The sequence below is a fragment of the Tiliqua scincoides genome, chromosome 7 (assembly GCF_035046505.1).
Source record: "Tiliqua scincoides isolate rTilSci1 chromosome 7, rTilSci1.hap2, whole genome shotgun sequence".
Taxonomy (NCBI): domain Eukaryota; kingdom Metazoa; phylum Chordata; class Lepidosauria; order Squamata; family Scincidae; genus Tiliqua; species Tiliqua scincoides.
Genome location: NC_089827.1, coordinates 23,577,923 through 23,602,620, shown reverse-complemented (window position 1 = coordinate 23,602,620; position 24,698 = coordinate 23,577,923). Strand labels below are relative to the sequence as shown.

The window sequence follows — 24,698 nt, the reverse complement described above, 5'->3', positions numbered from 1 at the left end:
AGGACTGGGCCCTGACAGCCCAATCCTGAGCTGCCTGGGGCGCCCAGGCTTGGCGGCACCGAGAAGGGCTACCATCAGATCCTGTGCCTCCTGGGCTACTGTGGGAGGCACCTTGGGAGAAGGGGACTTTCGTCCCCTTCCCCCGAGTAAGGTAAGTAGCCCCACAATGGGGCTACTCACTTTACTACTGAGCAAAAGGTCGGTGCCCTACACGAGCGCTTTGGATCCTGCGGAGCAGAGCTCCGCAGACCTATCTCCCTCCCTCCCCCTGGCACGCCTCCAGCCTATCCCCTGGCACGCCTCCAGCCTATCCCCTGGCACGCCTCCCCCTGGCCTCTCTCCACCCCCCACTGGCCTCCCCCCTCCCTGGAATGCCTCCTCCCCGTCCCCGCCTACTGTGCCGCAGCTTGGCTGTCTGGGAGACCGCCAAGCCGTGGAAGCTGGGTGGCTGCCCCACGCTAGCCTAGCACCGGCGGCACGCAGTTGTGCCGCCAAGCACAGGATTGGGCTGTGAGTCTGCTATTTTATTGTTTAGAAAGAATGTCCAATGACAATATTATTAATAAATTAAGTATGTATTGCATTTCAGTAACCAAGTCTTCAAAGCAGTTCATATATCAAAAGGAATGAGAAGATAGTTCTTTGCCCCAAAGGGCTCACAGTGTCACATTTAGTGTTATATAACATTTGAACTTTAGAGCAGCTAAATAAAGAATTTCAGATATGATCTTTAAGACCAATTGATATTGATACCCAAGCACATGAATAACTTTTTCACCCATTGAAATCTATTGAACTTTGGATTGTTTATCTTTGGCTGAACTGTGCCCTTTAACTGGATTGCTTCACAACCCATCATGAGGCTTGTAGCGCCGGCTAATCAATACCAGTGCAACAGAGATCATTCTTACACTGGAAGCAGATTTGCCTTCTAGAGGAAACGGAAATTTCCGTTGGTTGGGTGCATTATTGCAGCTGTTTGGGGGTGGGCATGAAGAGACTGCAGTGGAATTGCAAAAAGAGCAAAAGAACGTAAGAATGAACCTATGCTGTGCAACCTTTTAAACTGCGCTATCACTCAAACATTTTAGCTAACCTTCAAAGGCCTAGTTTTCGCAATATCATTTTCATATCCCATTTACTCTTAATCAGGGCTATCATACAAATGAACACAAAATTAAGGAAAAGAAAAAGAGGGAAATGAACGAGTCAAGGACTGAAGACCTAGAAGAGCCCACAGTCCTTCAGGTTCTCTTTGATGATTATGTCTGTCACAGCATCAAACACAAACTTGACATTCTGGGTGTCTGTTGCACAGGTCATATGGGAGTATATCTCTTTATCTTCTTTCCTTAAGTTCAAGTCTAGGAACTGGCTCTTGATATAATTTCCTGCATCTTCAAACGTGTTCGAGCCTAGATGGAAGGGTACACAAGAAACTGCTCCTGTCATCCTTTTTAAACAGACTGCTTCCAGATCACATGCTCTGTCTAGTTCAACTTGCATCATGGGCACTCTCCCCCCCCCCCCAGTATATCACATGAAATCTCCAGTGCATATATAAATACAGGTGTAATTCTGAATTATTACACTTGACTTGTGTTTGCATTCACAACATGGACTTTAAACATTAGAAAAAAATATTCATCTCACATCCCAAAGTTCTCATCAATTATACTTCTTTTAAAAAATATGCATTATCCTTAGTGTGACCTTGACTCAAGTCACATTTGGGCCTGAAAAATAGAGCTCTTTCCCACTAAGTTCAGAAAAATGGCTTGATTTTTTCAAAGCCCTGTTCTGAACTTGGGAAATCCTACAAAGCTCCTGATAACATAAGAACATAAGAACAGCCCCACTGGATCAGGCCATAGGCCCATCTAGTTCAGCTTCCTGTATCTCACAGCGGCCCACCAAATGCCCCAGGGAGCACACCTGATAACAAGAGACCTGCATCCTGGTGCCCTCCCTTGCATCTGGCATTCTGACATAGCCCATTTCTAAAATCAGGAGGTTGCACATACACATCATGGCTTGTAACCCATAATGGATTTTTCCTCCAGAAACTTGTCCAATTCCCTTTTAAAGGCGTCCAGGCCAGACGCCATCACCACATCCTGTGGCAAAGAGTTCCACAGACCAACCACACGCTGAGTAAAGAAATATTTTCTTTTGTCTGTTCCAACTCTCCCAACACTCAATTTTAGTGGATGTCCCCTGGTTCTGGTGTTATGTAAGAGTGTAAAGAGCATCTCTTTAACATCACACGGTGCATGACAGCTTTTCTGAATTCACCTCAGGCAGCCCAGTTCTCTCCCTGGCAGGGCCACTGGGTGCACCAGCACCTTCAGTGGGGCTACTCAAGTCTGTACTGGTTATTTTGTCAGCACATACTGGAGAACCTCCATGTCAGGCTTCTTGGCCCAACACAGAAGACAGGATGTTGTACGCCCCTCCTGGGCCAGTCACTCCTCCCGCCCTGCCCTCCTCCCACCCTGAAAACCCGCACTACTGCCTGGCAGTGTGACTTACTGTCGGGTGCTCCCATGGTGTCCTCCCATGATGTCCTCCAACTGGTTCTGGCCCAGCGCCAGGGCTCCCTACTCAGAGGGAGCCATAAATGTGTTTTATGGCACATTTACAACACCCAGCACTGGTTCTGTAGCTCAGCACCAGTGCTAGGCCCAGATCGGATTGGCCCCTGTTCCCAACAGTCCTTGAAAACTGCCCCTGCTTCTCCTTCCACACATTTGATCTGATGGAAGCTGCATTAATAATGGCAGCAGCAACAGTGAAGATATGGAAGCCTAAGATTCCTGCCTTGGTAGAAGGAATGTTGGCATCCCAGGCACTGAGGATTGCTGAGAAGTGCATTTTTCACCCAGAGTGCTTGGGATGATAAAGTTTCAGGTGCCGGAAAAAGGGAGTTCTTTAGAACACCAGCTCGACATCTCTGCTGCTGCTTCAGTGCTATTGTCAGATCAGGCAAGGTGGAAAGCCATGGCAAGACTATGTTGTGGTGGTGTTCTTTGGCTCAGAATGCCATCTGAGTCACAGAAGAGCTCTGTGTGTGAGAGCTCGCTAAGTTTGGGATGTGCCCAAGCTGTATGTGCTGGCAAATTTGGATCCTAGACTGCTGCCCCAAATTCCTCAGCATTGCTACCTAAATATGTAATGTGTGAATGTGACCAAAATGTGTGGGTATGTATGCTCATACCATGTCGTGCTCATCAAAGAGCCAAGATTGGCCGATTTGGTTTGTCTTGTGTAATTTTTAATCTCCCCACCAATGGCAGATCAGTTCAACGACTCAACTTACCATCATATTCTGGGAAGCAGACGCTGAGATGGACTTTGGTTATTTTTTCTTGGAACAGATCTTTCTTATTTAGAAACAGCACAATGGAAGTGGTGGCAAAGTACTTGTGGTTGCAAATGCTGTTGAACAAGTGGAGGCTTTCATGCATTCTGTTCTGTTAAGGAAGAGAAAAGGCAGCTATTAGACACCATAATCATCTGTCACTCTGACTCTGTTATGCTTTTCCTACCAAGGCCCCAGCAATTCAGCAGGTTAATCTTTCCAAGGTTATCAGAGCAGGAAATGTGAATAATGCGGCTAATAAACCATCATAGGCTACCTTAAATTCTCTTTGCAGAGTACAGGGGGCCCTCCTTATCTGCAGACTCATCCACAGATGCTGAGCCCACAGCTGTAGGGCCTGAGAGGACCTCCCGGACGCAACCAGAACTGCCCTCTGGTTCACGCCTCCCACATCTGGGAGGTCCTCTGAAGTCCACCCCTCACAGATTTAATTATCCATGGCAGTGGCAAACTTTTAGCACTGGGACCCACTTTTTAGAATGACAATCTGTCAGGACCCAGTGGAAGTGATGTCATGACCGGAAGTGACATCATCAAGCAGAAAAATTGTTAACAATCCTAGGCTGCAATCCTACCCACACTTACCCAGGAGTAAGTCCCGTTTGCTATCATTGTTAAATGCATATACAAAGTAGCCTGTTAAAAGTACAGGTGTGCAACATTTCCCCCAAATGCAGTCACATATCATGGGAGCAGCGAGTCTAATATATTAAAAATAAAATATTGCAATGATTGGGGACCCACCTGAAAATGGCTCGTTACCCGCCTAGTAGGTCCCGACCCACAGTTTCAGAAACACTGATCTGTGGAATTTGGTATCCACAGGGGAGGGGGGCTTCCTGGAATTGATCCCCCATGGATACCAAGGGCCCACTGTACAAAGTCTCATCCCTTTCTCTCTGCTGTTCTCTGACTCACCACTTCTTCATCCTCCACCAGGACCATGTCATAGGCACTAAGAGCTGCACAGAATATGATGCAGGTCACTCCTTCAAAGCAGTGAATCCACTTTTTCCTCTCAGATCTTTGTCCTCCCACATCAAACATCCTAGGAAGTAAAATCAGTGATTAACAAACATACACATTCACACAAATAAAATACAGAGCAACTTACTAACATTTTGCTCCTTCCCCCTAAAAAATGATCGTGCTGATTTTATCTCACAGATCACAGGAATCTGTGATGGGGCATGAGATATGATGTAGTGGTAGCTGTGAGACACTATAGCAAGTTAGGGTACAATCCTAACTTGCACTGGAACAGACAGGCCAACCGGCCTGCGCTGAATCCAGTGCAAGGTAGGTGTGGGCTGGGGTACAACTCAGAGTAAGGAGATTTTATTCCCCGTGTGTCGCACGCCAGTCAGTCCTATGATGCTACGCAGATCTGCACCTGCAGTTTCACAAGTGCAAATCTGAGCAGCCTGTATGACACTGGTCAGACTGGGGGCAGGCAGGAACTGACACTGTGTTGCTATGGCCACTCCCACCCCCTTCCTGAGCCCAATCCACCTCCAAAGCCACCCTCCTGCCACCCAAAAACACCCCCTCCCCACCTCCATTCTGTCCTCCCACCACCCTTTCCAACCCCCTGTCGCAGACTGCCTGGGCTCTGGCACAAATGTACCTTCTCTGGGTGCAGGTCCAGCACTGCTAGGCCAGTCCACATCCTTGTGCTGGCCTAGCATGCTCCCAAGTAGCTGCGAATGTGCTTTATGACATGTTTGTGACACTTAGGAGCCTGCACAAGAGACTTGCATGGGGGGGGGGGTGTATTGCTCTGCTCATTGTGCATAAGGAAGGCCTTCCTTCATGTTACCTCCACCATTAATTCCTATTGGCGCTCTTAGATTGTACATACAAAGTTGTCTTCTACTACCATCCAATTCAGTGCAAATTCCCACACAGCGATGCTGGCACAGCGATACTCAGTGCAGCATCCTGTGTGGGAATTTCAGTTGCTGGAGGTCTCCTCAGAGGAAGCCCCAGCAGCTGTGATGGGGCAATGAACCTACATGAGTTCAATTGCTGATGCAAGTCCACATTGCCCAGTGTCAGCTGCTCAGGCCCAGGAAGGGAGATAGGATACAGCACAGGCCAGTGCAGCCAATCCTACCTCTTTTTGGCCCTGATCTGCCAATCCCTGGCCATGTTGCCATCCTCCCTCTGTCCCATTCTGTCCCCTCCCCCACCCTGTACGAGTGCTCCTCCCTACCATCCCACTGCCCTGTTCTTCTTCTATGCTGCTCAGCACAGAACTCAGCTTCTCTGGCATGTGCTGCTCCTTCTGCTAGCATGAACAGGCCAATGCAGGCTTTAGTGCCAGCACCAGCAATTGCTATGCCATCTCAAAGTGCTTTACGGCAAGCACCAGTGCAGCTGTGTCATTGCACATGCTACACCAATGCTAGGATTGAGATGTAAATCAAACAATTGTTCACCTATTGTCTGCCTATTGATGTTACACCTATTGATGTAAATCAAACAATTGTTCACCTATTGTCTGCATTGACCAGGAGTGGTGCTCTAGGGTTGCAGACACCGGTTTTTCTCTAGGGTTTTTCAGACATGGGTTTTTGTTTTGTTTTTTTGTTTTACCCAAAAAACAAATGGAAAAACAAAAAACCCAAACCCAGGCCCTTCTATTTCTTATCAAATATATATTGAAGACCCAGAAAGCACTGCGATTGAGAAAGCAGGTTATTCTGTTAGTTTTCAAGGTTTAAAAACATGAGAGTGCACAAATGTCAGATACTCCATGGGTAAAATGGTTATCACCTAATACTATCACTGTGAAGGAGAATTCACCAAAGCTCCTTCCCTGACATGTGTCATTGCTGTGCTTTGTAGGCAACAGCAGTAGCAATCGATGCTGAGTTGAAAGATCAATACATATGAAGACATTCAGTCGTGTTTAATACCTGGATAGGCAGTTATACAGTAGCTAGAGCAGAAGTAATTCTTTACGCCAGTGGTTCTCACACATTTAGCACTGGGACCCACTTTTTAGAATGAGAATCCGTCAGGACCCACCGGAAGTGATGTTATAACCGGAAGTGACATCATCAAACAGGAACATTTTTAACAATCCTAGGCTGCAATCCTACCCACACTTACCCAGGAGTAAGTCCCATTCTCTATCGTTGTTAAAAGAATATACACAGTAGCTTGTTAAAAGTACAGGTCTGTAACATTTCCCCAAACGCATCACATACCATGGTAACATTAAATCTAATAGATTAAAAATAAAATTTTGAAATGAATGGTGACCCACCTGAAATTGGTTTATAACCCACCTGATGGGTCCTGACCCATAGTTTGAGAAACACTGCTTTACGCACATAACAGTAATAGAAAAGTGCAGACTCTCCATCCTCAAGAATTTTTACATCTCTTATAGAATTATTGAATTTCAATAATATGAAATTCTTGAAATTCTCAGTTATTGAATTCTCAGGTTTTTTTTTGAATACCTTGAAACTATCAGGCATTTTTCTTTTGAAAGAATCCTGAAATTTGCTTTGAAGTCTCTCTCCCCCCCCCCCTTTAACATTTTGGTGTCAACATTACTTAAAAGTTTTTGTTTTTTTTAAAAAGGATAAGTTGTGCTAGAAAAAAAACTTGAGTAAAAACCGACAGCGCAACAATGGGTCTCGCCAACTGCAGCATGGGAAGTGGCTGGTTGGGCCTAAGTGGTTGTGTGTGCATGACGTGCCTGGGGAAAGGACTGAAAATTCAAGAATAGCTTCTCTCCGAGCATGTGAGCACCCATTTGTATTACTTAAACATCACCCCAAAAGGTAAAATACAGGGATCAAATATAGATAGTGCTAAAGCAGGAGCTGCCCAGGAAATAAGAACTGTTGGCATGTTGTATGAAACCAGTCCCCAACTCCTGCATGGCAGCTTGTCATTTCTTTGCTATTTGCGTACCTAATTCTGTAAATAGCATGCAAAGCATTTTACAAATACTGATTTGCCTCAGCTCCCAACAACACAGACCTCTTTTTAAATATTTGATTTTGCAATATGTGCTTTGCCCGAAAGCCAGTGAGTTTCATGGCACAGCGACTCCTTGCTTGGGAAAATGAGAGGCTTGTGAAGGCTTTGATTGCGGGTTCCAGCCAGGGGTGCACTAAAGTCTCTTACTATCTTGCCAGCATCTGAGTTTGTCCCAGTGAGCTGAATTAGGTTGATTTAGCTCTTACCTGAAATCACATGCACAGTGAGGAAAAATGGGGAAGAACTTACCTAAAGTGCAAGTCCTTGAAAGAAAACTGGGTCTCAATAATCCCTGTTGTCTTTACTCGTGAACGAAGGACATCTTGCTCATTTGGGACATAGCCTGGGGCTGTTAGCCTGTCCAGATCATGGAGATAGCTACCAAAATAAGTGACAGGAAAAAAAAAAAAAAAACCAGTACATTGAAGAAGAACATTATCACTTCTTTGCTCATGCTAACTGAAACTTTCACGGAATTTACTCCATGTGCAATCTATGCTGAAGGACACATAAGTATAAAGAATATGCATTATAAAAAGTAACAGGGAATGAAGAAGCATACATGTACACAAATGCCCAGACAGTGTTAAGAATATAAGAAGTGCCTTGTTGGATCAGGCTAAAGAACCATTTAGTCTAATATCCTGTTTTCTACAGTGGTCTGCCAGCTTGGAAGCTCAGAAACAGAAGAGAAAGGCATATCTCTGTCCCTTCCTTGCGCCCCTGCAGCTGGTATTCAGAAGCAGACTGGGGTGCACCTGGAGGTGACACAGTCATCATGACTAGCAGCCATCATGACTAGTAGGACACATGTGTCCTTCATGAATTTGTCACATGGTGCCATCTCTGAGCTAGTGGCCATCACCGCATCTTAGTTGGCATCCTTCAGTCTTGGAAGACTATGGTATCGCGCTCTGAATGGTGGTTCTGGAACAGAGTGTCCTCTCCAGTGCGCGACGCCTGGTTAAAGCAGGTATGGAGGATAGACTGTTTCCATGCAGCAAATCCCCCCTCCATGTCGCTGAAATGGTCCAATGGAAAGGCAGAGGCCAATACGGTTGGTTCCAGCGGTGTCGCAGGAGTTGCCAGAACGTGACTGTGTTCAGCCATGAACTGCCTCAGGGACTCCAGCTCCGGATTTTGCCTCGAGGTTGACTCCTGAAGCCTTTTCCGTAACTGGATGTAGCCACAAGGCAGTGGAGGCTTGGGATCAGAGTTTTCCTTCTCTCAGATGAGCTGCCTTCCCAGGCTGACGAGTCCCATCTACCCGGTGGCTGTTTAGTCGCCTCTTACGACAAGTACAGCCAAACTGAGGGCCTATTCTTATCCCCAGCCCCCAGGGGAAGCACATGTGGAATTTGCTACCGCATCTTGTGGTAGCAAATTCCAGATGTGCTGTATTCAAAAGTACTTCCATTTTTTCATCCTGAACATATTCAAAGAAGCCAACTTTCCACTTACTAGGCAGCTGAGTCATTAAGTTGATACTCGGATGCCCTTTCAAAACAGGCCTGTATCCCTGGGTCTTGCCACAGTCGTTTGATGATTACAGCCAGTTCAGGAGGCATGGTCCCATCCTCAATGGAGTCTGCTATGGCAAAAAGCTGCCTTTCATCTTCCTGCAAGAAAAGTTTGGTGAGTGAGTCCTTCCCTTTGTTTTGTTGAAGCTGTCCATTTTTGTCCATTTTTGTCCATTTTTGTCCATTTCACAAAAATGTCCATGCTGTCCATTTTTGTGAAATTGTCTAGGGTTTAATTTTTTTTATTAACCCTGCCCCACCATATTACTTCCTTACCATATTAAAAATACGTATTTATTTTTTACTGTCAGTCTTATCAACCCATAGGGCTTGGAGTAGGTTTGCAATCTGAGAATAAAAATCTAAATACATATAAAAATAAATTCATAATAAATGAATGAATAATAAATGCGAGGCAACATCTGTACATACTCAATGCATTAAAAATACATTACTCTGAATGGTGAAAAATGTCTCTAGACTAGGGTAGAAAATACAGTATGTGAAAACTCATTTTCCCCATGTGCCTGGCCCAGCTTGGACACCACAGTATATCTACACATGGACACTATGCTCAAAAAAGGCCAGTTATGCAATATCCAGTGCCTGTAGACCAGCTTGAATGACTGATATTCATCAAATAACCAGGGAATCAGTTACACAATCTCAGTCTATAGCTATTAAATTTTATGTGCGTATACTTTTTTTTTTTTTAAATTGCTCTCATGTGTGGATGTTCTGTGGTTAATTCACTAGATGGGCAGGAATAATAGCCCTATGCATATCTGATCAGTAGTAAGTTCCCTTGAGTTCATTGGTGCTTACTCCCAGGAAAGTGTGTGTAGAATTGAAGACTTACCAGGGAGCAACTGGGACTTACTGAACATAGTGGGACTTGCTGCTGAGTACATGTATAGGGGGCCCCTATACATGTAATCTGTGGATTCATGGTTTCAGTATCCACGGATTAGGGCTTCCCACCCCCCACGCACACCCTCTATGTCCATACTGGGTTTAAAGGCTTCCCAGGTGAAGAAAATCTTCTATAAACTATAATAGCCTCTAGGCTTACAGTGCTTTGCAAGCTGCCTCCTAGCACACTTGGAGAAAATTGAAGGAGCTCAACAGGTAGAAGAATTTATGCTTCTTGTTGACCTCCTTCAGTTTTTTCCAAGTGTGCTGGCTGTAAATGCTCTAGGCTTACAATTCTCACTTTAAGGAAGATTTTATTTGCACAATAAACCTTCAAACTGGACAAATGGGCATGGAGGGGTCCCTGTATCCATTGTTTCTGGTATACATGGGGGAGCAGGAACACATTTCCTGCAGTGTATATAGGTTTGCAATGTTTATGTGTATATAATGCTTTCTAAGTGTGGAAGGCGCTTCACATGAATTAGCTTGATGAAACTGACAAGGAAAATGTATTGAGCCCTATGGAAACGGAGTTGTATATGCACACTTTCTTGTGAGCAGGCAGACATGCCTCAGTTCACTTTGAAGAGAAGGCTGAACAGAATGCAGTGCCACCAGAATGATGCTAATCCGATGAACGCAGGACCTAAAAACACTTGTGAAAGAAGTCTGTGTCCACCCCCCTCCCCAGCTGACAAGGAAAATGTATTGAAAGTAAAACTCAGCTGCACATGTGTGTTTACTTGTGAGTATGCAGATGTGTCTGGGCTCCTATTGAAGGCCAGGCAAAGGGGAATACAAGGTCACCAGGATGGTCCCAAACTGATGAATGTGGAGCTCAACACTGCAGAAGGTACCATATTAAAAAGGACAAAAACAGAGGCTTGAGCAGCTAGTAAGGTAAACTTTTTTTCAATCTTGTAAAGTTAGGTGGGTCCCAATAGAGTGTCATTTTTAAAAGTGGGACTTGGTGCAACAAAGTTTGGGAACTACCACTATAAGGTGCCTGGTTCCAGTACTTGGCTTTTTTTTTTTTTTTTTTTAATTTTATCTGCTAATTGCTTAGTTTGTCTGGGATAAGGGGTTCTTATTGCAACACTCTTATTTACTTTTAGTCAGTTGTAACATTTTGTACCCCTTTATAGGAAACATTGTTACATTATAACAGTATTTTTGTTCTGATAATATTATGCTTAGACACTGGATCTATATTTGAATAGCGTTGGAGACATTTTTGAACCTAGAAAGTAGGGAGCCTGTCAGGCTCACACCAACACTTCCCCATCTTCAATGTGGGCCTGATAATATAGACTTACTATGCAGAGTTGTGGAAAGACTTGTTGGGAAAATAGATTATTCCCAAATAAAGTTAGTCATGAGTAAGTTCCATTGAAATGAATGGGATTTTAGTTATTCATTGATTTCAGTGGTACTTAGGAACAGCTAATTTCTTTTGAATACTACCCAAAGAGCGCTCGGGGGAAAATGCTGAGCACTATTATTGTGACATGACATTTAATAGCTGCTGGTCATCCTGCTACAGGTGCCAATGTAGTATTTAACACTAATGATATCAGGGAATGAGTACTTCACTGTGACAAAATAATTGGAGTGAAGCCAGAGAGAGATGAGGCTCTGCAATTCACTTAAAGGAACTGCACTGATGAATTGCTTACAAAATAAGAAAGCCTGATCCAAACAAAAATGACAAGCAACATTCAATTCAGACTACAGCGTGTGGTGATGGCATCTGGCCTTGATGCCTTTAAAAGGGGATTGGACAAATTTCTGGAGGAAAAAATCATCACTGTTTACAAGCCATGATGTGTATGTGCAACCTCCTGATTTTAGAAATGGGCTATGTCAGAATGCCAGATGCAAGGGAGGGCACCAGGATGCAGGTCTCTTGTTGTCTTGTGTGCTCCTTGGGGCATTTGGTGGGCCGCTGTGAGATACAGGAAGCTGGACTAGATGGGCCTATGGCCTGATCTAGTGGGGCTGTTCTTATTGGTCTTTGAGATAGGGAACAAGCTAATCTGTCAAAATGAACTTTGGGCACTTTCTGATAAAGGAAAGAACTGTTTATATAGAGAGACATATCATGTCCATGGAGGTCACACTGGATTTTAGACAAAATACAAGCAAATCTTCTCTGATGTGGGGAAATCTTCTCTGTGTGTGGGTCTTCTTAGAGCAGTAAACCACCAGTGTATATCCAACAGGGAGCTGCAGCATGTCCAGTCTATCTGTATGATAACTTGTTATTGTTATTTACTTCACAGCCCACATGATATTTAGAAAATACCAGCCACCATCAAGTCCAGGGACCTAGGATATCTAGGGACCCAATCCTATTAACTGCACTGGAATTGCACTTGCAGCACTGGCACTGGGTGTCACAAAAGTGCTGTATGGCACTGGCTGGAGAAACCAGTGGAGAGGCCCACACCGGGACAATGCAGGCGAGGAATGCCAGACAGTGAGCTCCCCTGCCAGGTGGCAAGGAAGCTATTTGAGGCAGGGGAAGGCGGGGAGGGAGTGGAAGTAGGCAGGAAGGTCACCCCAAGGACAGACTGGGCCAGGAAGGGACGGGTCAGAAGCAGAGGCTGCTGCTGTATCCTAACCCCCACTCTCAAGCAGCAGAGCCCAAACAGGTCTCCTTGGTTCTGCACCAGCTCAGAAGCTGGCACAGATCCAAGGAGATCCATCAGGGCCAGCTGTGTTTTACATGGGGTAAGGAAACCAATGTTCCCTTACAGCACGTTTGCAACAGTGGGCGCTGGTGGTAAGCCAGTGCATTGAGCTTAGGATTGGGCTCTCAAGTTGCCTTTTGCAGTTATATGTGGTTATTTCATTTACACCTCAGGTTTCAGGTGTTTTTCCAAGTTTTGGGGTATGGCTCCTAAAGCACCCATTGCAATTGGCATGACCTTCGCCTTTCGTTGCCAAAGTTGTTCTACTTCAATCTGAAGGTCTTTATGTTTGATTACTTTTTCATGTTCTTTACCTTCAATTTGTGCATCCCGAGTTGTTGCTACATCTATGATCCAGACCATTTTATTTTCTATCACTATTACATATTATTATTAAATTATGTACAACTTTGCAACAAACATCCAATTGTCATAGCCATGTACTTTTCTATATACACTTTAAAATGCAATGTGTGAGAAGGTGTTATAATGACAAGGAGATCCAGAATAGAAGACGTATGAAGGTGTGGGGCTTGAAAACCAAATATGCTAGCTAAAAGGAATGCCCTTTTACATGCCATGTGCCATTAACAGGGCAGTGGGTTTTAAACTAACATAACAAGTGAATCCCGAAACACACAATATAGGGCATTTCCACAAAAGCTGCTAAAGAGTGTCTTTGATGTGTATGGTGCATCTCTTCTGAAAGTTCAAAAGGCACAAAGTCCTACACTTCCAGGTTTTAAAGCAGAGCACAAGAAGCATTGTAAGGAAGGGAATGGTGAGTGAGCTGGACACCTATCAGTGCAACTTACAGGAGTGGCAGGTTGGGAGGAGGTGGAAGTGGCGGATTTGGAGTGAAAGGCACCCTGAATCTGCCAGTCTTGTAATCTGCCCTTGATGCAACCCAGATAGGTAGATGGATGGACTGGTAGTGGTAGTGGATGGATGGCCTGGTACTGGTGGGCAGGCAAGCTAACAGCATTGACCATATAGGTACTTGGAAGTGCCAGCTATCTAAACATGGAAGGGCAATCAAGTGGCACGATAGAAAATGCATATAGGTGTATTTATAACAGGCAGTGGCATAGCTGGGCCATTGGGGGGGTCACCGCCCATGAAGCACACTCTGTAGGTTTGTGTGCAATGCTATGGGGTGGACAGGAAGGAGGAGGCAGGAGGGAAGTGTTCCGGGGCAAGGGGAGGATGGCTCTGGGGATGGTGAGCAGGGAGTGGGTGGCAGGGCTGTTATCTGGCTGTTATGTAACCCCAGCCCTCAGGAAGTGGCGCAAGCCCAAGGAGACCCATAGGGGCTGCAGTGGCTTACCCGAGGGTAAGGGGAAGAGTTTCCTCTTACCTTTGGATGAATCACTGTGGAGCCCTATGTCGCACTGGATACAGTGCAAGCCTCCTGGCAAGATAGGATTGCGCCTTTAGTGCAGTAGTTAAACTTTTTAGCACTGGGACCCACTTTTTAGAATGATAATCTATTGGGACCCACTGGAAGTGTTGTTATTAACCTGGAAGTAATGTCATGGGCCAGAAGTTACATCATCAACCAGGAACATTTTTAACACCCCTCCATACAACAAAATAAAATCTAATTAAATATGTAAAAGTTTACGATAAGTATAAGTTTAAAAATTTATTTAAGACAAATAACACTCCCAACCTCTTAAGAAGTTGCTGATCTGTTTTTAAAAAATTCCCCATACATCTCAAACGCTGCAATCTTATCCACTCTTACCCAGGAATAAGCTCCATTTACGATCATTGTCAGAAGCATATACATAGTAGCTTGTTAAAAATACAGATCTGTAACTTTTCTCCAAATGGAGTCACATGCCATGGTAGCATCCAATCTAATATATTAAAAATAAAATTCACATTGAAATGAATGGGAACCCACCTGAAATTGGTTCACGACCCACAGTTTGAGAAACACTGCCTTAGTGACTTGAAGACTATAATGCGCTCTACATGGGGCTGCCCTTGAAGATGGTTTGGAAACTGCAATTAGCACAGAATGAGGCAGCCCAGGTGGTTACAGAAGCTAGACAGTTGGAATCTGATGGACCACTGCTTCAGCTACTGCACTGGATGCCCATTCGTTTCCAGGCCCAATTCAAGGTGCTGGGATTGACCTTTAAAGCCCTTCACGGTTTGGGTCCAGGTTATCTGAGAGACAGCCCTCTCCCATACATTCCAGTTCAATCTCTTAGGTAATCTGAAGAGGCTCTCTTTCAAGTGCTGCCTCCATCACAAGTTAGAGGGATGGTGGCACAGGATGGTGTCCTCAGATTACCTAAGAGATGGGTTGGAATGTATGAGAGGAGGGTAGTGGTGCCACAACTATGGAATTCCCTACAGGGAAACTAAGAATGACCCTCTCCCTCATGGCTTTTCAGTGAGGGCTCAGAACGATTCTATTTAGTCTCATGAATGCGTGATGTGTGTGCCCCAAGTTCTTCTATATGCCCTTTATTGTTTTATTGTTGCTTATCCTCTGGTGCTTGTGCTTATTTGTTTTTGTTAAAGTCTAAAACTGTAAGTCACCTTGGGCATCTGCTCTGGCAGAGGAAAGGCAGGGAAAAAAAAATCTTTTCAATAAATAAATAATAAATATTGTATCAGAGACATTGTACTCACTTTACTTTGTAGATTTCCATATTCAATCCCTAATGTGGACATCGCCTTTGCAATAGCCATAATGGATTGGAGTGTGTTGCTGTAAACCACAGACCGATACTCTCTGCATTCCTGATCTGTGTAGCCATCTTTATGGATGATTCTAGAAAGAAAAAGGAAAAAGGCAAGACTCAGCAGAGCCAGATACAATCGGGGAGAGGCTGCAGTTCAAGGTTGCAGCACAATGAGTGAAGCAGTGCCTCAGGTCCCTCTTATCCCCAGGTACAGCTGGGAAAGACACCTGCCTAAAACCCTGAGAGCCACTCTTAATTCATTTAAACAGTATCGAACTAGATGGAATAATGAGTCTTGCAAAGGTTGCACCTCCGTACATTCAGTGACAGGGTGAGTGGTGTATTGGAATCGGGGAAGATCTGGTGAGGAGGTAGGATGTGGTGTCAGCCGTGGCCCCTTTAAGGGTCAGGCCTGGGCATTCAGCAGAGAGTGTGCTGCACAGCTTCAGCCACTTGAAGGCAATAGGGCCCTCAGGCATAAAAGCACCTGATGAAGAGAGAATTGGGTGTGGGTAGTAGAAGGAGGAAAGGAGAATAGAACTGCTGATGGACTGATTGGTGAATGGACTTTGGAGACTGCTGGAGACACTGAGATTGGTGTTTGGCTGCCATGCCTAAGACCTGTTGAGGACCAAAGTGCTGCTATAGTGGTGGGAAGAGCTACTGGCAGGAGAGGGAGGAAGGAGGACCTCTGCAGGTGGAACAGGCTAGCTACCCTGGTGGTGGGGTCCAGCAGTGCTGCAAGGCAGAACTAGGGTCATTTTTGGGGAAAGAAGGGGAGCTAATTAGCTGAAAGTTGGTATAATTCTCTAAGTGAAGTCTGGACTGGGAATCTGGCTAAATAAGTGGGCAGAGGGTTAAAGATCTGTGACAGTGGCTGTTTGGTAACAAGCAATTCCATGGGCAATCACAGACATAACATGCAGGTGGCCTGTTCTCAAAATACTAGTGTTGGCTACAGCCATCTCTCTTGTAAAGTTGATAAGTTTGTTAACCAAGTCCTCTTTCCATGTTTTGAGGTAGTTGTAATGTACTCAAATCTGGAGCTGTTCGAGCACAATTTTTAGCAGTTGTCAATCTCTCCCCACAACTTGAACCTGGCCGTATAACAATATAAAAATCTATCTAATCTATTTCAGTAACACCTGTTTGCACTAACTGCCTTTTGGCATATTCCTAGATGTATGAACAATGCAGCACACAATCTTTTAATTCATTCAATGAATAGCAGATGGATTTTCTACGACAAAGAAAACGTGTGTGTGTGTGGGGGAGGAGTGGACACAATCCTACAATAGGCTGGCACAAGTCCCTTGCACCAGTCTAGGAGGGTCACAAACATGCAATAAAGCATGTTTGAGCCTCCTTGGGAGTAAGCCGCACCAGTGCATGGGGGTGCACTAGAGCACCTAGGCTGCATCCAGCCTCAATGGCAGCTTGCGCCAGGTATGTCATGTTGGTTGAGCTCGGCCAATGCAGGGGTCTGGAGAGGGTGGTGAGGAGGCAGGAGGGAGGTGATCCAGGATTGGGGAGGGCAGGTAGGGAGCAGGAGACGGGGATGGGACCCAGCTGTTAGGCCGGATCCCAACCCCGTTCCCCGAGCAGCATGGAGTGGCTTGCAGCCCCTCTGTTCTCCTTGGACTTATGCCACCTCCTGAGGTGGTGTAAGTCTGAAGAGACCCAGTGGGGCTGTGGTGGCTTTCCTGGCGGTAAGAGGAAGAGTGTCCCCTTGCCTCTGGCTTAGCCATTTCTGGTTCAAATCTTACACTAGATACAGCGCAGGCCTCTGGCCTACCTGTTTCAGCACAAGACAGAATTGCACTGTGTGGGTGTTCATGCACATTCATGTACATATGCATGTGCTTCAAGAAGAATCCTCTTTAAATACCTAAGCAAGCCTAGCAACAGGACATGGAAATGTTGGTTTTACTCAGTTTATTTGATCAGCTAAAACCAAAGCAGGAAATTCATTTGAAGTCTGTAATCAACTGACAATCATAGGGCCCATTTAAATTTTTGCAAAAGTGGTACACACAACCCATGGTGGGGCTTTGGAAATGAGCCCACCAACCCACTAGGCCTGCTTTCACATCACATGTTGTATGCAAGCTTTAACCAGAATCCCTCCGCAGTTAAATGAAACCATAGATAGAGTGAACGCCTTCCCCCCCCCCACACACTCCATTCCCCTCACTTCTCAAGGGTCCTCTGTGCTGTCTTCGGGCTCTGCTGGGCTCGAACTCAGCCCGATAGTGAAAAAAAGGTATTTTCTTCATGAAACCGGAAGTGATGCTTTTAATGCCTTATAAGGGAAGCCTAGGGAAGTAGCTTTATTTTTGACTGTTGGACTTGGTCTGCAGTTGTCTGCAGCCTCTGCTGGGCTCAGAGAACCCTCCAGAGGTGAGGTCTGCTCCCCTTGGCTCTGGAGGATGGGGGGAGACATTCGCCCATATCTGTGGTTTCACTAAACGGAATGCCCGTGGATAGGGGGGCACACCTATAGATACAAACACAGTGGGAAATTCTGCTGTTAAGAAGATCACAGATTCCCTTTTGCAGCTAAATGCCCTCAACATGTAATGTTACTTGTGCAATGAGAAAATATAGTTTGTAGGCAACCATAATCTATCTGTTAAAAATGCTTTCCCCTTGACTTCAAATGGACTACTAGGCCATTTCCACAATACAATATTGGACGAAATGCTTAGTTAGCATGCTAGCCGTACATTAATTTTACTTTGCATTTACTTTGCATCACATGTTTTCATTAGAAGCTGATGGACTTTTTTTCCCTTTTGTATTGTTGTTAATGGGAATTTCTTTACCAAACATGATGTGACTACAAATATACCTACTTCATTTGTTTCACAATAGTGCTCTTTCCTGATTCTCCAGCTCCTGCAGACAAAGAACATACACAAATATGACACATACATATAATGACTGTGTTTAATGACATTAAAAATGGTACTGAAAATCACCACCATTTTAAGGGGAGATTGAACAATAATATAAAGGAAGTATATTATGGAAGAAAGAGGAACCAGCACAGACTCAAATGGAATTGAAATTTATTAGATCAACATTGACCAGTGAGATAAGCTGAAAATATGTCAGGTCTTAGAAGAGTTTCATGTGAATATGTTGATAAGCAGACACTAAATTGTAAAATTGTCCACCAAATAGGAAATTAAACAGAACTAGATGGGATGACAACAGAATAAAAGTCACTGTGATTGTGCACTGAGATAAAACAAGATCTGGTTAGTGACACTCTTTTGACCAGAGCCCAAGAAGAGGAAAGAAAGGGTAGGATAAGACTCTGAACCGGTTTAGGGATTCTCATGCCCTTGTTACGCCTAATCTTGGTAGGAATATTGGCTTGCCTATAGCTAGAGCTGTTTGAAAATTGTGGCATAGTTATTTCACCTTGAAGTAAGCCCCTGGTGCCCAGTAAGATTCAGGCTGTAATCCTGTCTTACTCACTGGAAACAAACATCTCTACCTATAGCAGCCCCTTGAACTATCTGTGACAGTAGTGGCTTCAGAGAACCAGAGTCACTGAGAGGAATTTTACTAGGGCAGACAGAGTTTCTTTTAGGCCCCTTCTCTCTTCGATCATAATTTTTACAAATTACATAGGCTTACACAAAATATACAAAATGCCTACATTTTCTGCATGCTTACACAAAATGTGAATGCTAGTCTTCACACAATATATGCAAACATTTTCTGATATCTCAGGAAATTTCTGGCTCCTCTACTTTGGGTCCCAGCCCTCCCCCCTTTGACCCCAGCTCAGGAATGATATACCACTTGCAGACCCCTCTCATGGTCCCTGAAGCTTTGGAAAGAGCAGTACACCTGTGCATTTAAGTATGCGAAACATGATCACTCAATTTAAGAAAGGAATCCCACAAAGCAAGGTATTTGTTTGTTCTCGTAGTCAAAAAATGTTGCAAGCGCAGACATTTAATTAATGAACTTAATCCTCAACATTTTTTCTTTCACCACTCCCTGCAGATCTTCACATATGGCTGTGGGAGTGAGTGGAAAACTCAGGATTAGATGGAGTGGCCACTCCTGCATTGTCAGATCCACGCACCCAGAAAATCCTCTTTAGCATCAGTGGGCATTTAGGTGGTTGTTTTCATCCTTTGTCTTCCACGGAATAGTTGCAACAGCTTAAAAGAGAGCCAAGGACAGCCAAAGCTTAGAGAAAATTCACTTGGCTGAGAAGTAACTGTTACTGTTTATTTTCCCCTCAAATAAACAGTGAGCAGTGGTGAAGAATAACAGGGAACAAATTGCATTTTTAAAAAAACAAACCAAAAAAAAAACTCTAGTTTTGCTCAAGCCACTTTCCAAATATGATCAGCCAGAGGTCTTGGATAATTAACTCCAAAAATAATTCATCAGATGTGCCTGTCTTTTAGTGCAGTCATAGATTTAAAGATTTCATTGCCATATGAAGGATACAAATTATTTTTTAAAAAAGTATTGGCACATGATTTTTAATCCTAAACATATGTGGATTCTAATGATCCTTGTATAATTTTTACAGTTGTGGAATCTTTCTGCTTAGGAGCAGTTCAGGTGCTCATGATATCTTAACCATGGTTAAAGTTAACTAGTCCCCCACCCCCCAAAAGTCAGGTTTTTCAAGTTCATTTCATACTCCAATTTAACCTTTGTTAATGATGATCCCAATTCATGTTAACCATGATTAGGTTCCACCACAAATCAAAGTAAACCAAAGAAAGGAGAAGAAATTTGCATAGGGGAAGACAGAAAGCATGTGAACCCATCATTGGCTGCATTAGAAACCAGGTCTACCTGAGCATATTCTGGGGATCCATGGCCCCTTACCGACTGCACTCCTAGCCCCCAAGTGACCTATCACTAGCTGTGCATTTCTTTTTTTATTCATTTTTGTTTATTTTTATACCTGCTTAGTAGACACAGCATCACATAAAGAAACCTAGGGAATATGGATTGGTGAGGTACTCAGAATTCTGTGCAAGGAATCCCTAGTGCACAGAACTACTATTCTAAGGTTTCTTAGAATGAGGAAGTATTCTAAGAGATGAGGAAGTCATCATGATGAAGTCACCGTATTATGTACACTGGAATGCCAACTGAAGTTTCCTTGAAGGACAGCTACTGTACCTGCTTGCTTTATGCTGCAGTCTTCTGTAAAGCATCATGAACAGTGATGATGCTGTATAAATGATGTGCTTATTGGTAAGCAGAAATAAATCATTCCCACATTCATGCACATCATTTAGGAGCTCATTATTGCCTAATACAAAGCAGCTGAATATGTGAATCATCTTCACTAAAGAGTTGTATATGAGTTAATACAGAAGATCCCTCTGTGATGTTCCATACTAAGCCATTATTTAATGTTGTGGTCCTTGAGTGAGGAACATGTTTGTGTGAACTCAGGGATCCACTGTTGCAACCCATTTAGTCCAGGATTTGTGAGAGGGAGGTTGAGTTGAATGGGTGGGCCTGTCTGTTTCAGTCTTCAATGTACTCCTATACTTCTAATTGGATAAGTGAATATCATTTAGAACATAAGAACATAAGAACAGCCCCACTGGATCAGGCCATAGGCCCATCTAGTCCAGCTTCCTGTATCTCACAGCGGCCCACCAAATGTCCCAGGGAGCACACCAGATAACAAGAGACCTCATCCTGGTGCCCTCCCTTGCATCTGGCATTCTGACATAACCCATTTCTAAAATCAGGAGGTTGCGCATACAATCAATTAACAGGCAAAGGACAAGTGCAATGAAACCATGACAGGATTTTTAAAATGAAAAGCAGCCTTGAGAGGCTTCAATTTTCAGTGGTGATGGTGATGGGGAGATGAAGGGGATGCATTACTAGTCCCCAGCCAGACCTTTTCTCCTTCAAAACTTCCCAAAGTTCTTTCCCAGCTATGATTTCAGTTGTGTTTTAACCAGATAAAAATGCACCTGGAAACCTACAATTCTGCCACTCAAAACCTGCCATGGCAGATTTTATTATTATCATCATTATTTTGAACCACCCGGCCACCATTACAAAGATTTGCGTGTAATGAGCAATTTGTCACCAATTCAACCAAATAGTCAAACATATGGAAAGCATTCCTCCAAATCCACAACCTCAGCAACAGAAAGCATGGGCGACACATTCTGTGATTATGCAAAGTGTGCTGAAGGGCCCACCTGCCGCTTTCGATATAAATTATTGAAACTTTGTCAACAAGCAACGTTTGCACCTGGGACTTGCAAATTTGGAATTGGTCTCCGGTGTCTCCCAAATGCATTTCTGCATAAACCAGTGTCCTTCCCATGTGTCTTCCTTTCAGTGCAATGTTTTTACTAGAGAGCAGAGAGAGTGCACAAGAGTCATGTACATGCAAAACGCAGTAAAAATAATAACCAAATAAGGCACTGTTCACTATATTGGAAAGGCAAAGCAAAGTTCAGGAATTAGATCATCATTAGATGATTAGATATCATCATCATAGATCATCATCCAAACTGCATGCTCTCTGGGCACTCTCATGTGCCATAATAGGCAGTAAGAATGTGGTAAGACGTAGATCAGGGGTGCTCACACTTTTTTGGCTCGAGAGCTACTTTGAAACCCAGCAAGGCCCGGAGATCTACCAGGGGGGAAGGAAGCGTCTGACAGACACCCCCTTTAATGTATGGAGCCCCTGCTGGAGTCTAGTCAGTTTCGTCAGTTTTGTTGCTGCATGCCTGAAGAGCAGCTAAAGTGTCAGTTTCAGTGTCAGTTTAGCTAAATATGTCAGTTTCGTCTAGTCACTAGATGAAACTGACATATTAACAGTTTGGAGAGACAGGGCTCCCTGATCTACTCATTTTGCCTCGCGATCTACCGGTAGATCGCGATCCACCTATTGAGCACCCCTGACGTAGATCATTCAATAAAGTCTCCTGTAAGCTGAAGTGCCTGGTGACAGAAGAGCTTGCACATTGTGTCTCTGCTTGATGCATTGTTCTGGGCTTGACTCCTTCCTATCAGTCTCCACGGAGAGTGTTAATATTTCTGTTGTGTAAAGATACAGCAGAGTTATCTATTATAATCAGAGACAGCCTCTTGCATCTCTGCTATGAGCTTGACTGTTCTCAGTCAGGAGAAAAGCAGAGCAGTGACTCATGCAGGAACGTGTGGCAGTTGGCTCAGCAAATCTTTAACAGCCCAATACTGAGCTGCCCGGGGCGCTGGGCTGCAGCGGCGTTGAAAATGGTTGCCGCCGCATCCTGCACGCTCCAGGCAGCCATCACCGACTCCTTGGGAGACTTTTATCCCCTTCCCCCGGGTAAAGAGAATAGCCCTGCAATGGGATTACTCAATTCACTGCCAACCAAAAAGTTGGTGGTGAATCAAGAGCCTCCATGTTGGGGGGTGAGCCTCTCTCCCTCCCCACCTCCCTCCCCCTAGAACGTCTCTCCCCGCCCTCTCCCCACCTCCCCCCTTGCCTCCAGTGGAGCTTTGGCAGCTGTCCGGCAATATCCCAGCGCCAGCCAGCACCGGGCTACTACTGGTGCTTACCCGACCCTAGGGCCCACAAATGTGCCTTACTGCACATTTGCAACAGTGCATGCTGGTGGTAAGCTGGCACACACTGTTCAGGATTAGGCCCTGAGTGCCCCAGGTGCTGTGTCACCCCACCTTTGTGGCCTGCACTGCCACGGTGTCTTTGAATTGCTCTTCAACACATTTGTGCTGCCTACAGGCAGCCTACACAAACAGAGGCAGCAGTGGTGTGCAAGTGAGTGAGGGTGTGAAGTCCACTGACCTCACTGCTGCTGGTGTGCTGCTCTGCTTTGGATGAATGGTCTTCAATGGAGCCTTGGGCATAGCCAATGGCTGCTTCACTGGAAACTCTTTCTGCCTTCTCTCCTGCACCCCAGCCTCACTGTGTCCAGCAGTGTGGTTGTTCTGGCTATTAAGCCAGTTTGTGAGGCACGTTTTTGTACCCCCCCTCTGAGCACCTGGGGACGGAGCCAGAGGAATGTGGCATGGTCTCCCTGGCATGGTCTCCCTGCTCTCCTGGGTGGTGCCTTTGGTCTTTCCCCACTGAAGAAACTGGTGGACAGACTGAACAACTGTGCCTAATCGGAAAGTAAATATGTTTTGTGCTTCTCTTAATCATGAAATATGATTCCAGCATCCTGGGTACCCTTTCAGGAGCAGAACACTTTTCAGAGGCAAACCCTGTTGGAGAGAGCAGGATTTACTTCTGAGTAAATATTCCTATAATTGCATTACATATTACTCAGAGCCAGTTTTGTTATTGTTATGAGCTGTTTAAAACAAAACTGCCAGGGGAATTATTTTGACCTTTTGATCTCTGGAGTAGTTTTATTGCTACTATGAACCTAGGCGCCTGTTCAGCGTCAGTCAGGCGAGTGAAGACTTCCTCTCCCTCCTTGCAAGCCATTATTGTTTGGCCCAACCCATGTCTCAGAGCTCTTTTGCAATAACATAGAGTTGATTTATGCTTGAAATCAATTTTGTGATAGTATGTGAACTTTATTTTTAAAATGTCGATCACTTGCATTTTTTTGTGTTTTTACTTTTGGCTTCCAGCGAAGAGTTCTGTTGGACTCAAAGGTTTGCTATTTGATACTGTGTCCCATTCAGTTGGTCCTAAATAAAACATTTCTATTTTGAGCAAGAATCCCTGTGCAATCTCATTCTTTGATTCGGGGCCTGTTCCTGGGTGCTTGAATATACGTACTTTACCACTTGGCTGCAGGTAAGGGAATTACATTTTCTAATACTCTTTTAAATTAAAACATCCTGCAGATAAACAACTAGTACAGCAGGGACCCTGCTAGCACAGAACCCCTCTCTTTGCTGTGCTAGTTTTTTAGTTGTGGGGATAGTTTTAGGTTGTGAAGCATTCAGAATGGCACCCCATTGTGCCTCCACTGTAATCTAAGTGGTGTACTACCACCTCTACACATCTAGACCAAAAAGCCAAACTACCCATTACTGTTTGCAGAGTGGGGTGATAAAGCTAAATTCTGGACTGTTCCATTTCAGACAGCAGGTGGGGAATCGTATTTTTGATTGAAAAAGTAAATTAAAAAAAAAAATCAATCCATGCTTTTCCCCAGATCCTGTCTGTAGTAAACTAGCAAATCAGGTCTTGATAACGTTCCCTCTGATGTGCTCATTTACTACAAACAGTGGTGGGAGAGTTGCCTGGGAAAGCATTCTAAAATATGACTCCCTACCTATTGTCTGAAGTGGAACGGTCTAGAATTCAACCACCTCTTGCATAATGTATAAATTGCGTCAAAACCATAATTGTCTAGGAAGCAAAGAATATGACAAAAAACGAACCCTCCATGCTGTAAATGGTAGGTGAATCTAGTGGCATAGCTATGGGGGAGGGGGAAGATCACACCAGTTGACATTGTCAGAGGTGACACCGCTAGTGGCCAAAATT

The 24,698-nt window shown here is 44.4% G+C and overlaps 1 protein-coding gene across 1 annotated transcript in view; it reads right to left on the bottom strand.

The window, feature by feature from the left end:
* Positions 1 to 1,224: 1,224 nt before the first annotated feature.
* The window catches only part of GNAT3 (G protein subunit alpha transducin 3), a 29,165-nt gene continuing 5,691 nt past the window's right edge, over positions 1,225 to 24,698 (bottom strand). The window contains exons 2-8 of the mRNA XM_066634670.1: positions 18,070 to 18,112; positions 15,162 to 15,303; positions 8,846 to 9,003; positions 7,634 to 7,762; positions 4,301 to 4,430; positions 3,320 to 3,473; positions 1,225 to 1,415 (exon numbers count right to left, since the gene is read on the bottom strand). Of these exons, the coding sequence (XP_066490767.1) occupies positions 1,225 to 1,415; positions 3,320 to 3,473; positions 4,301 to 4,430; positions 7,634 to 7,762; positions 8,846 to 9,003; positions 15,162 to 15,303; positions 18,070 to 18,112 (947 nt within the window). The remainder of the gene's footprint in view (positions 1,416 to 3,319; positions 3,474 to 4,300; positions 4,431 to 7,633; positions 7,763 to 8,845; positions 9,004 to 15,161; positions 15,304 to 18,069; positions 18,113 to 24,698) is intronic.